The 12,925-nt window shown below is 33.8% G+C and overlaps 1 protein-coding gene across 11 annotated transcripts in view; it reads right to left on the bottom strand.

Annotated features, from left to right (window-relative positions):
• The window catches only part of LOC138932057 (longitudinals lacking protein, isoforms H/M/V), a 225,842-nt gene that overhangs the window by 61,769 nt on the left and 151,148 nt on the right, over positions 1-12,925 (bottom strand). The window contains exon 7 of one of the 11 annotated variants that reach the window (XM_070293545.1): positions 6,743-7,147. The exons of 9 other annotated variants lie outside the window; for them this stretch is intronic. In XM_070293545.1, the coding sequence (XP_070149646.1) occupies positions 6,759-7,147 (389 nt within the window). In that variant the 3' untranslated portion in view covers positions 6,743-6,758. Of the gene's footprint in view, positions 1-6,742; positions 7,148-11,992; positions 12,342-12,925 lie in introns of those variants that run through there. One more of the 11 variants, XM_070293586.1, reaches the window with a different exon arrangement.

The following is a 12,925-nucleotide window of genomic DNA, read 5'->3' on the forward strand; positions in this document are numbered from 1 at the left end:
CCGTCGCGCTGTACTTAACTGTATACATGAGTATACGAATAGTAATAGTAATAGTAATAATAGTAGCAGTAATATAGTAATAGTAGTAGTAGTAGTAGTAGTAGTATAGTTTAGCTTGTCTCATAAATATTGTCTACAATATGGAAAGTCGGGCGGCCGTGACGCGCGTATTTGGCGTGGCGTAGGAATATGGGACCTGGTGCCAGGTAGCGTCCGAGTACGTGTACTTTCGAATCCGTTCGAATACCGAATATTCGACCAGAGTGCAAATTTTAATGGGCAAAGACAATCTATACAACATTATTAAAATTCGCCCGCGTTCTCATCATATATTCAGCATTAACTGTGTTCCTCCGATTCGATATTATCTCAATCAAATGAAACGTAGAGTTAGATGCTGAATATATAGAGAGATTACGAGCTCAAGTATCAATTAGAGAATCAAAGTTATATAATTTGGTCAATTTCAATTAAATTAAATCGATTGAATTGTAAGAATCTTTCCAAGACAAATTAAGCTTTGAATAATTGATTGAAAATTCTTTTAGGACCAATTGTTATCTTCTTTTAATTGTTAATCGATTCTTTTTACAAAATGTTACCAATTATGCGATTGGAAAAGTGGTAAATTATCTTCTTAAATTATCAACGAGAAACCTAAAGAACGCGAAAAATGAAGATTAAAGGAGGAAATATATTATTTATATTATAAAATGAATATTTTTATAATATAAACGCCTAACAAATTTAGCAAAATAAAGCTTAATCAAATAATTGCTCACATATCTTATTAGAATGTTTTCTTATATTTAAGTTTGTCTCAAAAATAAGCTGTAAAAAATTGTGTACAGTACATCGTACTCGGTACACGGCCATTCGTCATGTCCATCGATCCGATCGCGCGTATCGAGAAATGCGAAAGGAGAAAATAAAGACTCATGTGTGTAAAAGAATATGCGAGGGGCCTTAACGAGGACGCTTAATTAAAAGGGGAGTTAATTATACGCTTTATATAATATAAATATATATACTTAAATGCATCGTATAGGAATCTACGTTTGTGTATCTGGCAGTCTGACGATCACAATGCTATAGGAATACCTCGCGGTAGTGTGTATGTGCACATGCATATATATATATATATATATATATATATATATATATATATATGTGTGTGTGTATTTATTTACGCGGATGTGTATGTATGCATTTACGCGCGAGTTGCGTGTAGATACGCGTGTACATTTCGCGTAAATGCAGAGACGCCTCTCTCTTTCTCTCTGTGTCTTTTTATCTCTCTTTCTAACATGTGGTATGTGTTCGAATAGTATAGGAAGCATAATGAAATGCAGGATACGATTCATGCGACTGATACACGCGCAAATCCGTGCTTAATACTGTGATTGCTTGCGTGATTGCTTGCATCGCTGCGAGGAATACAGTGTAAATGGCTGTCTTGTTTGACAAGACCGTGAAAAACTTTCTCACCCCTTTCAGGCCATACACGGTTTAGCGCGTTTGATATCTTTTTTTTTTTTTTTTTTTTTTTTTTAAATAAGCGTGCAATTTTTAGAATAATTCCTAGCTCTAACATTATATAATAGTACGAGTGATTAATATTATGTTAATAATACGAATAAAATACTTAATTTTATATTAATTATAATAAAGCCGCATTTACTAGAATTTTATGTATAATAATACGTAATTTGGTCGTGATAATATTCTCCAATTTAAATATATTAAATGAATAAATTATTAATAACATTTTCGTGAAGAATTTTCGAAATAACTTACGAAATATATGTTTCCAATAAATATTGTATACATATATACATATATATATATATATATACACACATTATGTATATCAAATACATTAGGGTATACCAAAAAATATAATTTCGTAATAAATTTTGTAATAAATTTTGCCGTGCATTTCTAAACAATATAAAACACGTTTTACTCTCTAAATATTCTAATAAACATAATAAAATTTTATAAACACCTGCCCCGCAAGTTTCATAAATAACTAGAAATTTTTAAATATAGAGATTATATATTTACTGATATATTTTTTTTTAATATATTAAAAAAATCTATAATGAATTTCTCACTGAGCTAAATATGTTCAGCAACAGCAAATGAGTAGAATTAGAAGATAAATAAAAGATTCAAAAGATAGATCAACAAATTTTACAATTCGTAAGAATCATTTTAAATATGAAACCGCATATGTTACTTGTACAGATTTAATTCGCTCTTGTTTCGAAATTGACGAACTAAAATTGCGTTAAAATAAATAAAAAACTCACACTGCAAAAAAAAAAAGAGCAACAAGTATGATAATTATTCTCTATCGACCAGAAGAGTTTACAGGGTAAACCGAGACTGGCACTGTAAGCGATCAGATTTTCAATTTTAACTTGTTTTTGTATGTATTTACCTCAAACGTCACTTACATTCGCATATTATAAATTTGATAGCGCGATCGCCAGTCAGGTCTGAAAGAGGTGAGGTTCGGGGTCGTTTTCGGAGACCAGTCTCCGAGGATCTATCTTCCCGGCGTTCTTTAGAGTCGGTGATATTGACATGTACGATATCGAAATGTCGCGCATATAACGTGTATCGGATCGACAGACATTTGCTGACGTGGCCGCGTGTTTGATCTCTCCTCGGATTATTCGTACTCTCTCTCTCTCTCTCTCTCATTCACCCTATTATCCTTCCCCTTTCTTTCCCGTTTCTTTTTTATGTCCCCAGTGAGCCACACGCGCACGGCTGCGCCCGTTTAAAAATATGGAACCAGTGTGACCAGAATGGTTGCTATGGAAGAGCTCCGGTTTACCGGACAGTCTCAATCCCACCCGAGGCGGGCCCTACGAGAGAAAAATTCTGTCTAACAATCACACCTCGAACCCGCGCTTGTTCGAACAAACATGTATCATATGATAGCATTTCGTTCTCATCTCGATCCCGCAGATCGCGTCAATATTATGATCTTAAAGATAAAAAAACAAATACGTGAAATCTGTCAGCGATCCCGGGCGCAGACTAAAACTGTCTGGCTTTAACGCGGGTTTGAGGATAAAGTCTCTGGGCCAAAAAAAGCGCCCCGGGCAGGAGATCGACGTGTTCTCTTGTTTATACGCGGCATATATCTCGTTACTATATCGTAAATAATAATTAATTAATCATAATCAATCAAAATTGATTCATAATAATAAACCTTAAAAAAGGATAAAAAAAATATGCATCCTTGATCGAGACGAGGGGTTGGGCGATCCCCTCTCTCAAAAAGCAGAAGATTCTCAGTTTCGATCGTCATCATTATCGTCCTCAATGTCACTGTACATACGGCATACTCTCTTCATCCTCGTTTCTTCCTTTTTCATTTCGCTGTCTACGAGGTCGTGCAATTCGGATATCGTGCCGATTCCATGACCGAAAGTCGTGCGCAAAGAAAATATATATCCTCTCCCTTCCACTTTTTTTCATATCTTCTCTTTGTTTTTCTCTTCATCTTTCCGCGGTTAATCTTCTTCACGCACGACCGCACCCGGAAACGACGCCAACAATGAGCATAGCCGGACGTCCACCCTTCCCTTCCCCTCCACTATTCTTACACGAGCTCCTGTTTGTAGATCTTCTCCTTATGCATTCGCTCCATATGCCGCGCGATGTGCATCTTCTGCTTCGCTCTGTAGACGCAATGGGGACACTGGAACTGGGGCTCCTTACCGCACTCCCACTTCTGATGGTTCCTCAGGCTGCTCTTCAGTTTGTAAACCCTGCCACAGGCCGGACAATTGAAGCCCTCTGGGTTGGACGAACCGGAGCCGAGACCCTTGCCAAGGCCAGCGCCGGATCGCCACATGATTGACGGCACACTCCATCGCTGCCAGGCCGCCCACTTGAGACCGGTGATGCTCAGGTCCTCGGCTGGAACACAAGATCCCCGGCTTTATTAGTATGTGTCCCGCGGAAACGAATAATCGGTTGTGAGGCGGAATCTCTTTATTGCATTTTCAAGCGTTCGAGTAGAAAACGCGGCCGACAGTATCCGACCGTCATTCCCCGCTTTTGGCTTAAGAATTAGAGCTTAGCAGTTAAGGGGCGTCGAGGAGTTTAGGGGATGATCGATGGCTCGCTGATTCGGTATCTCGACGTGCCTCTTCGACGTCATGCGATTCTCCCATTTCCTCTCTCTCTCTCTTTTTCTCTCTTTCTATCTCGTACTCTAGATCTCTGTTCGTTTAAGAAATAATTCGGAGGAAAGTAGATCGAGATCGCAAGGTTGTCGTCGAGAGCGGAGGAGCACCATTCGGCATACCCTGAAAAGAAAGCTGTTTCGAAGAGGAGCCGTGCTCGAGGATCGTCGGATCCATCCTGCGAGCCTCGCGGACTCATCCTCGATCGCGGATGCATCGATGCGACGATCGATGTTGGTCATTCGTCAAAGATAGAGAAGAAAAGGAAGGCGTGTCCTTCGTGTCCCTAATTTCGAGCCCCAAGCAGCTAATTATGAATTTCGCATACGAGGAAGGAGCGGTAACTGCGTGTTACGAAAGGAACATCCACAGATTTGCGACATAACGTTCGTTTCAAGCAATTCGTTATAACGTTCTCGTCGGAATATCGAGATGTTGGATGATGGCCGACCGGTGTATGTTCCTCTCGATGCGCAAGCAATGATAGTTCGATATGTAAGTGGCATTTCTATGTACAATACTCGAGAAAGGTTAGTGCGCATGCTGCTCCCCTGATATCGTACAGGTGGAGAAGGCAGGAGAAAAGAGATAAGAGATGCGAAGGATACTCAAATTGCTCAAATAGCTCTCGCAACGATGCTTAAATCAGCTTAAGAATTTGTAATAAAGTCGGTTATTTACAGAGGAGAAATGTTCCTAAACTTGGCAGCTGGATATGTTTAATTTTCTTGTGTCCCTGGTCATCTGATTCAATTATCTATACTTGCAATCATTTAATTATTCTTACGTATGCAAATTGCAATTTATGCCAATTACAGCTCTCGATTCAGCTGTCGAATAATATAAAACAATTGACATTTTAATCATTGTAATTGAAAATCTGCAGGAGAGTATTATTTGCGGAAATTATTGTCTATTTTTTTTTTTTTTCAATATAATCTACAATATATACAGAGAGAGTCTTCTGTCGCCAATTCACCTAGAAATGAATATTATAAAATTTTATGTATTTTTGTAGCATATAATTGAAAACTGCAAGGGTAAAAAAAATTGAATGAACGAGTATCTTTTGGAACGCATTTGTCGATTTTATAAGACAGCTACAATCACTATTAATTACTAATATAATCGATTGTGATCATCGCAGAAAAACAATTCTTCTATCGATCGTGCATATTAATCATTTGTAGTAAATGAGCTTTGAGTAGCTGGCGGTGAGATGGATGGGATAGCTCGATTTGTCATGTTCTTCGTATATAGATTTATTTCTTTCAAATGCAGCGAGCATACGAGAAATCTTAATTATGACGTTATCGGTTTAATCTGAAGTTACGCGATCGCGCTATAATCAGGCGACGATTAGATCGGTAACGATGCGGCATGATTCACGCTCCTTGTGCTATCAGTCTCAATTGAATTTATTCCAATTCATACATCATACTTTTCTCTTTGAACAATGTAAAAAAATATTAGATAATCACACACTTATAAACTAACGATTTAAACCTAGTCCCTCAGCAAACTTGATCCTGATATTCTCTATTACCCCTTCCTTTTTATCTATCTTCGTTTTAACTGGCACTTATCATTTTGATAACTAATTATTTTACGCGTCGGTAAGGCACTTCGTTATGTTAAAGGCTTAAACTACAAGAATCACTCCTGATTAATCGATTGATGAATCGATCAAATTGTTTTTACAAACTAAAAAAAAAAAAAAAACACAGATACTTTATGCAGTTGAACGTAGGCAAATCATATTGCCGTGTAATAAATAATATCAGTCGAATATCTTCGGATGCAAAATTGAAGATATCTTTTGTGTATCTGACACACAAAACTTACTTTTTATATATAAAACTTGTCTGAATCTTAATTTCTAACGAGTATTATGGTAGCGATAACTACAAAATAAATCTTCACACCGACGAGTTTATGCATAGGTAACGAAAAAAATATCAAGAACAAAACAAAAAAAATAATATATATATATATATATATATATATGATATATAAATTTTCCAAAATATATATATCGTATATTATGGTATAAAGTATCCTTCATAAGAGATCTCTTCACGTTGCCAGGGATAAAAGTTCCATTAACAGAAATTACGAATGTATTGTATTATATAATTTGATTTTCATAAGATTTTGATTTATCTTTCAACTTTTGCAATCTATTGTAAAGTGTAATAAATTGTCATTGTCAATATCTTTTTGTTATTTCAAGAACATTTCCGATAATATACCTATAAAAAAAAATCATTAAAAAATATCACGCATACATTTTAAGTCCGCCGAACGCGACTCATTCTAATCAGGATTAAAATATCTATTGTAAAGTGTAGTAAACTCATTGTCAATATCTTTTTGTTATTTCAAGAACATTTCCAATAATATACCTATAAAAAAAAAAGTCATTAAAAAATATCACGCATGCATTTTAAGTCCGCCGGGCGCGTCTCATCATCGCTTTCGGATTCTTATCACGCGTGATTTTGCGTCATCGCTTTTCATCCCGGCGAGTCAGTAGTTGCTAAGAGCTCAGTCAATCTCCATTTTCGGCGTGTAGGAGTGCAAGTATTTCTCCAAAGAGTCCATACTATCCTTGTGCTGGCGACGCATGTGACGCAGCCAGTGTGCTTTGCGCTTGCAACGTTGCGGGCAAAAGGGGCATTGGAATTGCGGTTCCTTGCCGCATTCCCAATGCATGTGACGTTGCAGCGAATCCTTCCTCATGTATGAACGGCCACATCTGGTACAAGTGAATTGGCCGGGCGATTTCTTGCCGACATAATCGCAGGCCTTGGGTATCTTCAGCTCGGCGAACGGTATCACCGGCTGTTCTTGCGCCTTCCAAGCTTGCACCGGTAGATCCGCCGATTCCTCCATTGACAATAGGTCGATCGTACTCACATATTTATTTGCCGTACCTGCAAAAGGGAAAAAAGATAGCTTTAGATGAATTCCACGATTCAGCGTGAAGCTTCGTGCCGTTGAAATCGAACGCGCGACCGATATTCGCCCTGGGATCTCGTTAAGCAGAAGTACATGGGACCCATTCTTAACTTAATAAAGGAATAAATTGAACGCACGAGAGCAAATCTTAAACTAACTATACATATCGTGTCGATTTGGAAAACAATTCTCATAATCGTGTAATTTTTTCAAGTACAATCCTAAGAATTTTTAGAAAAATCTTAGAATTTCGTGAAAAGAAACTTACATACGGAAAATTCAGAACTTAACATGTAGTATAGATCTTACAATGTAATAAACGTGATTCGGGAGGATAAACATTAATTAAATTAATTTATAAACATTATACATATAATTAATTTAATTAAACATATTAATTAAATTAATTTATAAACATGTGACAATTTAAATATAATTCCAGAACAATTTCGATCCTATATGTAAATGGGATCTAATCAAGATGTAAGGCTAATAAGGAAAATTATCGTAACATACACAAAATTATAAATACATGAAAAAGGACTCTTTTAATCACAACTTACATTTTTTAATAAATTATAGCAAGTTTTATCTTAATCAATAGTAAAACTTTACAAAATCTTTAAATACATAACTCTTCCCCACTCATAAAGCAACTTAATACTTTTTATTATCCGTTTACAAAATAAGAAGATAAACAAAATAAAGTTTAATGTATACGCTTTTATTTTCCAAGAAATCTTATTTCAAGTCTTACTAATTAAATAGTTAAAGAAAAATCGACATTTCTAGAAAAAAAATTTTTCTGTTTACGATTAATTTTCTAGGTCCGTTCGCTTTCTTTTCGTATCAATTTGCGCAAAGTATTATAAAAGTATATTATGTAATAAAATATAAATTACGTAAAAATATATCACATAAAATTGATTGATAATTAGCGCCTTACATCTCGAATATATTTTACATTATTAGTATGCATACTAATAATAATTGCATACTTATAATATAAAACATTTAATGCATAATCCTTTTCTACAATCAATTAATATACTTATATCATTTAATGTAGAAAAAGATCATATCAATAAGAATAAGATCATTGATTGAACGACTTAAGGACAGAAATATAATAGAACAAAAAGAAATATGAGATATATAACTGCATATACTAAAAAGAAGTGATTTGTTATGTATGTGTACGAATGCATTTATCTCAGATATAATTTGTCTGTAAATTAACTCAATATACCTATATCGATAATATCGGTCTGGCATTGGCAGAGAATTTTCTGTCTTCAAAGATTGTGAACGCAATGATAGTAATTGTGATTAGTCTCTTAAATCATAATTTTTTTTCAGTTAAATAACGATCGCGCATTTCTTGTTAGGTATTTCTGGATGTAATTTATTGATGCGTCGAATAACATTCGCCTTCTGATGAGAATGGTAGTTGCAACAAATGCACCGAAACCTCTTCGCTTTGCCGCATATCCGGCGATGATTATAGAATGATCGGGCCGTTTTATAATACTTGAAATATTTTTGACACTGATATGGCGTCGTGAGGCCTATTCTTGCGATTATCTTGCGACGACGACCAAACCGGCTCACCTGAAACAAGCGGAAAAAGATGAACTACTGTTCGAATTATCTTCCTAGATTAAGTATGGCACCGATGACACGGCTGGAATATAGAAAGAGATGCGATTAATCATCTGTCCCCTTAAAAAAAAAAAAAAAAAAAAAAAAAAAACTAAACTTATGTAAAATACAAAAAAATTTAACTTACTTTTGCTCTTGATCGTTTAACAAAAAAAAAAAAAAAAAATTAGAAAGATATGATAAAACTTATAATACATATTAGATTAGGTATTTATTCAAAGATTTGAAAAATAATAAGGTATACGAGAGTATGTTGTTATCAGTAAAAAAAAATTCTTAAAAAAAATTAGCATAAATAAAAATATTTTTATTGTGTAATAATATCTCAGATAATCAAGCTTTATAGATATGAATTTAAAGTACTTTACACTAGCCAGATTACGTAAATATTCGTGTCTCCTGATTGTCTCAGGGCCTTCCCCCTCCCCCCTAGTTAGTTTGCCTTCAATTATTCTTGTTCACAGATAACTGAAATGATAAAATTTTAATGCATAATTGACATAGTAGAATAAATAATATGAGCAACTGAACATGATAAATAAATAATTCCATTTGTCCATAAAAGCTTTATGCTATTTCTCTTTTATGATTTTTATGTTGAAATGAAGTATCAATTACTTATGTCAGCGAAAACAATCGAGAAAAATGAAGTAGCGAATTGTGAAAACAATATCTAGATTTTATTTCAATCACACACATACACCGTGATACAATTCAAATACTAGAAAGAGCCGAAAAATTTATGATCGATTATTAGATGCCGTCATTAGATGAGATCACGACGGGCGATCCGGCAAACCGTGCTCGTGCAACGACCGGCCTAATAATGTCACACTATTCGAGCCTTTCGATTCACGAGACTCTTAATGTTATCGTTGCCACTTTCGACTAAAGAAGATACGGCCTTTCAGACATAATCCCACGAATGATAGCTTCGCATCGCCTATTGGAACCTATAATGCACTTGCATGTGTCTAAGCAGATTACTTTTTCTGCAAGATTTATAATTGCAGAAAATGCAAGCGAAGCTGGGATCCTTCCTGCACTCTATGGTTCGGTGAAACCTAAGCGAATTCACAGTCCTATAGGTCTTGCCGCAGGATTCGCAGTTGTACTGTCCGAAGAAGAAAGGATCCGCGTTGTTTCTACGATAATAATCTGCGAAAATACACGAGAAACGAAATATGATTGTTAATAAAAGGAGATAAAATCATCAAAAGGACAATAAGATCATAAAATCGACAAAAGAGGATAAAATCATTTCTAAGGAAACATTTTCATTCGAAAAAATCTTGTGCAATTCTCTTTCTCTTTCTAGTTTACTAAATAATTATAATATTTACATAAATTGATCCGTGAGTATCTTTAACATAGATACGCATTGGCGTGACAATATTTATAAAGATTATAGTACATATTAGTCGATTACAGATGACATATTTTTATGCAAGATATTTCGAATATATTCAGGTACATCCTATATATTTATAATATTTGTTGCGTATAAGATAAAAAATGCCAACAGAAATACATTTCCTACAGTTATCGAAAAAGTAATTATTACACGTTATTTAAATTAATGTAATCAAAAGATATATTAATATAGTAAAAGTTATATAAAATTTAACAAATATGACTAATTTAACTATGTGTATTATATTGATTAAAAGAATCAAAGAATGGATAACTACGCTCTGTACATTTTTCAAAGACAAATTATTATATCGAAAAATCTCTGTAATTCTTAACTTATGTGTATATATACAAAACAAAAGGCGATAAACATCAAAAACAAAAAATAAAATAAACAAAGACAGGGAATCATAAAGAAACAAATAAAAATTTTAACGATATCAAAAATAAAAAATTATATTAATAAAAACAAGAGATCGCAAAATGAGAAAATATATTAGAATTTTCTATTCGATTACAATGGATCATGTGTGTGCGTGTATGTGTATATGATTCAAATAAATTTTCTTCTTAAAAGAGAATTCGATGGTCCTTAACATACTGATTGACCCCATTCTTCGGATTGTTTTTCGCTGCTTGTTGATCTGACATGAGTACGAGTTGTAGTTTACGAATTGTTTCGACCACGTCTTCTTCGGCGACACTGTCTTGTGGCATGCCTGCGCAGAAAGTGTCTGTACAGGTTGTACTTCCTTTCGGTCCTGTAGGAGCACTTGCCGCACGTATACTTGGATTCCCGTCTGTTGATTCCCCAATGCTGCGTCTCGATTGTAAGCGGATCGGCATAGAGCGCAGGTATCGGCTCTGCGTTTGATGTGATATAACTCGAGTAATGATATGCTGAAAGAAATACATGGAAATTGTTAATGACAAATTGATATTGCGAGCAACTTCGAACAGTGTGAATATATCAAAAAGACGCAAAATAACGTCCTCGTAAAATCATAATAGCTAATTGTTGTCACTGTACGTTCTAATTCGATCTCTCTTCATTCGATTCTCGATATATTTTCATGATATTTGCAATTTTTCAAAGTATGAAGATATCTTCGATCGAGAAATTCAATTGTAAATATCCTTGATGATCATAAAATTAAATAAAAATCAACAATTAGATTATAGATTAAAAATATAATATAATACAATAATAATAAATAAATGTTTATATATTTGGCCCCTTTGAAACTTGCTATAAATATACTTTATTATAAGCAAAATTTTTTATAATACCGGTTTGTAACAAGTTTCAGATACGAATACAATAAATACATATATATAAATATAAATAATATGAACTATTGACAAAAAAAAAAAATGAAAACCATTTTTATTGTTGTTACATATTCATTAAGTATCGTATTCTATTTATCTTATTCGTTTATATGCTACAATATATCGTGAATATCTATTAGAATTAATAGCATTTCTAGAAACCATTTTATTCGCTATTATTTGGCATATATTGTTGTAACAAACATTTTATTACTAGCGTACATTTACAATTAGAAAATATTGCAAATATAAGTAAAAACAAGTTATAATCTCGAACAGCATAATTTGTTTTCAGTAACATAATTTAAAAAAAAAATACGATTTATAATTTTTCCCAACCCCTCTTTAAAAGCTATTTAAAGAATCTTCCCTTCTATAATCGTTTCTATTTCGAATCATGCACATGCAATCAGAATCAATGTCTTTAAATCTTATATTTTTATTATGCGTATGTTTCGAACTTGCGCTGTTCAATAATTCGAAGATCTCTGCTATTTCGTGATCGTTTTTTCACGAGTCTTAGCCATCTCGCTTGTCAAGTAAAACTGTCCTGGAATTCGCTCTTCATGACCGCGTGAACATTGTAATGCCTCAGCAGACTGTGCTTGTGCTTGAATTTCGCGTTGCACATCGCACACTGGAATTGCGCCTCCTTTCCGCACTCGAGTCTTTTGTGCCGTTGCAGGGAGATGATCCTTCGATACTGCCTGCCACAGGTGTCACACGGATATGTTTGGCCGCTGTCCCATTGCTGGCGGATCGCTGAAAACAAACGTTCATTGGTTAGATAGATGTTTGTTAGAATGTTGATTACCATTCGTGAAAACAGTCGTACATGAGAAGATACATTGTAGTTCGCGAATTCGTGATTGCACACATAACAAGACGAACTAGAAAAATAAACATAGAAATTGCCAATAGAATAAAAATTATTTCATATTTACATTCTATGGCAACAATTCTATGGTAACAAGACAGCACATCCCACCAATTAATATATTAATTGCAGAATTACGAGCATTATATTTTTTGATGTGAAAATTAAACTTAAAAATTTATAAGAAATTAATTTTCTTCTTTTTTAATCGAGGGTATGTTTATATATACTTTACAAATATTTAATCAATATTAAATCTATAATTATTATTTTTTTCTTATTTTATATATATATATATATATACACACACTTTTTTTTTCTTCGAAAGGTTTATTAAAAAAAAAAAAAAAAAGTCGTAAGAAATTTTAAACTGTTATTTTTTTGAATATATCTCGTTAATATTGATAATATTGGCAATAAAAAAAAAATATTCTAATATAAGTAATACATAAGATTATTATTGCTAAAA

Source organism: Polyergus mexicanus, unplaced genomic scaffold (genome assembly GCF_030449975.1).
Source record: "Polyergus mexicanus isolate NDT 795.1 unplaced genomic scaffold, iyPolMexi1.0 SCAF_3, whole genome shotgun sequence".
In the NCBI taxonomy this organism is placed as follows: Eukaryota; Metazoa; Arthropoda; class Insecta; order Hymenoptera; family Formicidae; genus Polyergus; species Polyergus mexicanus.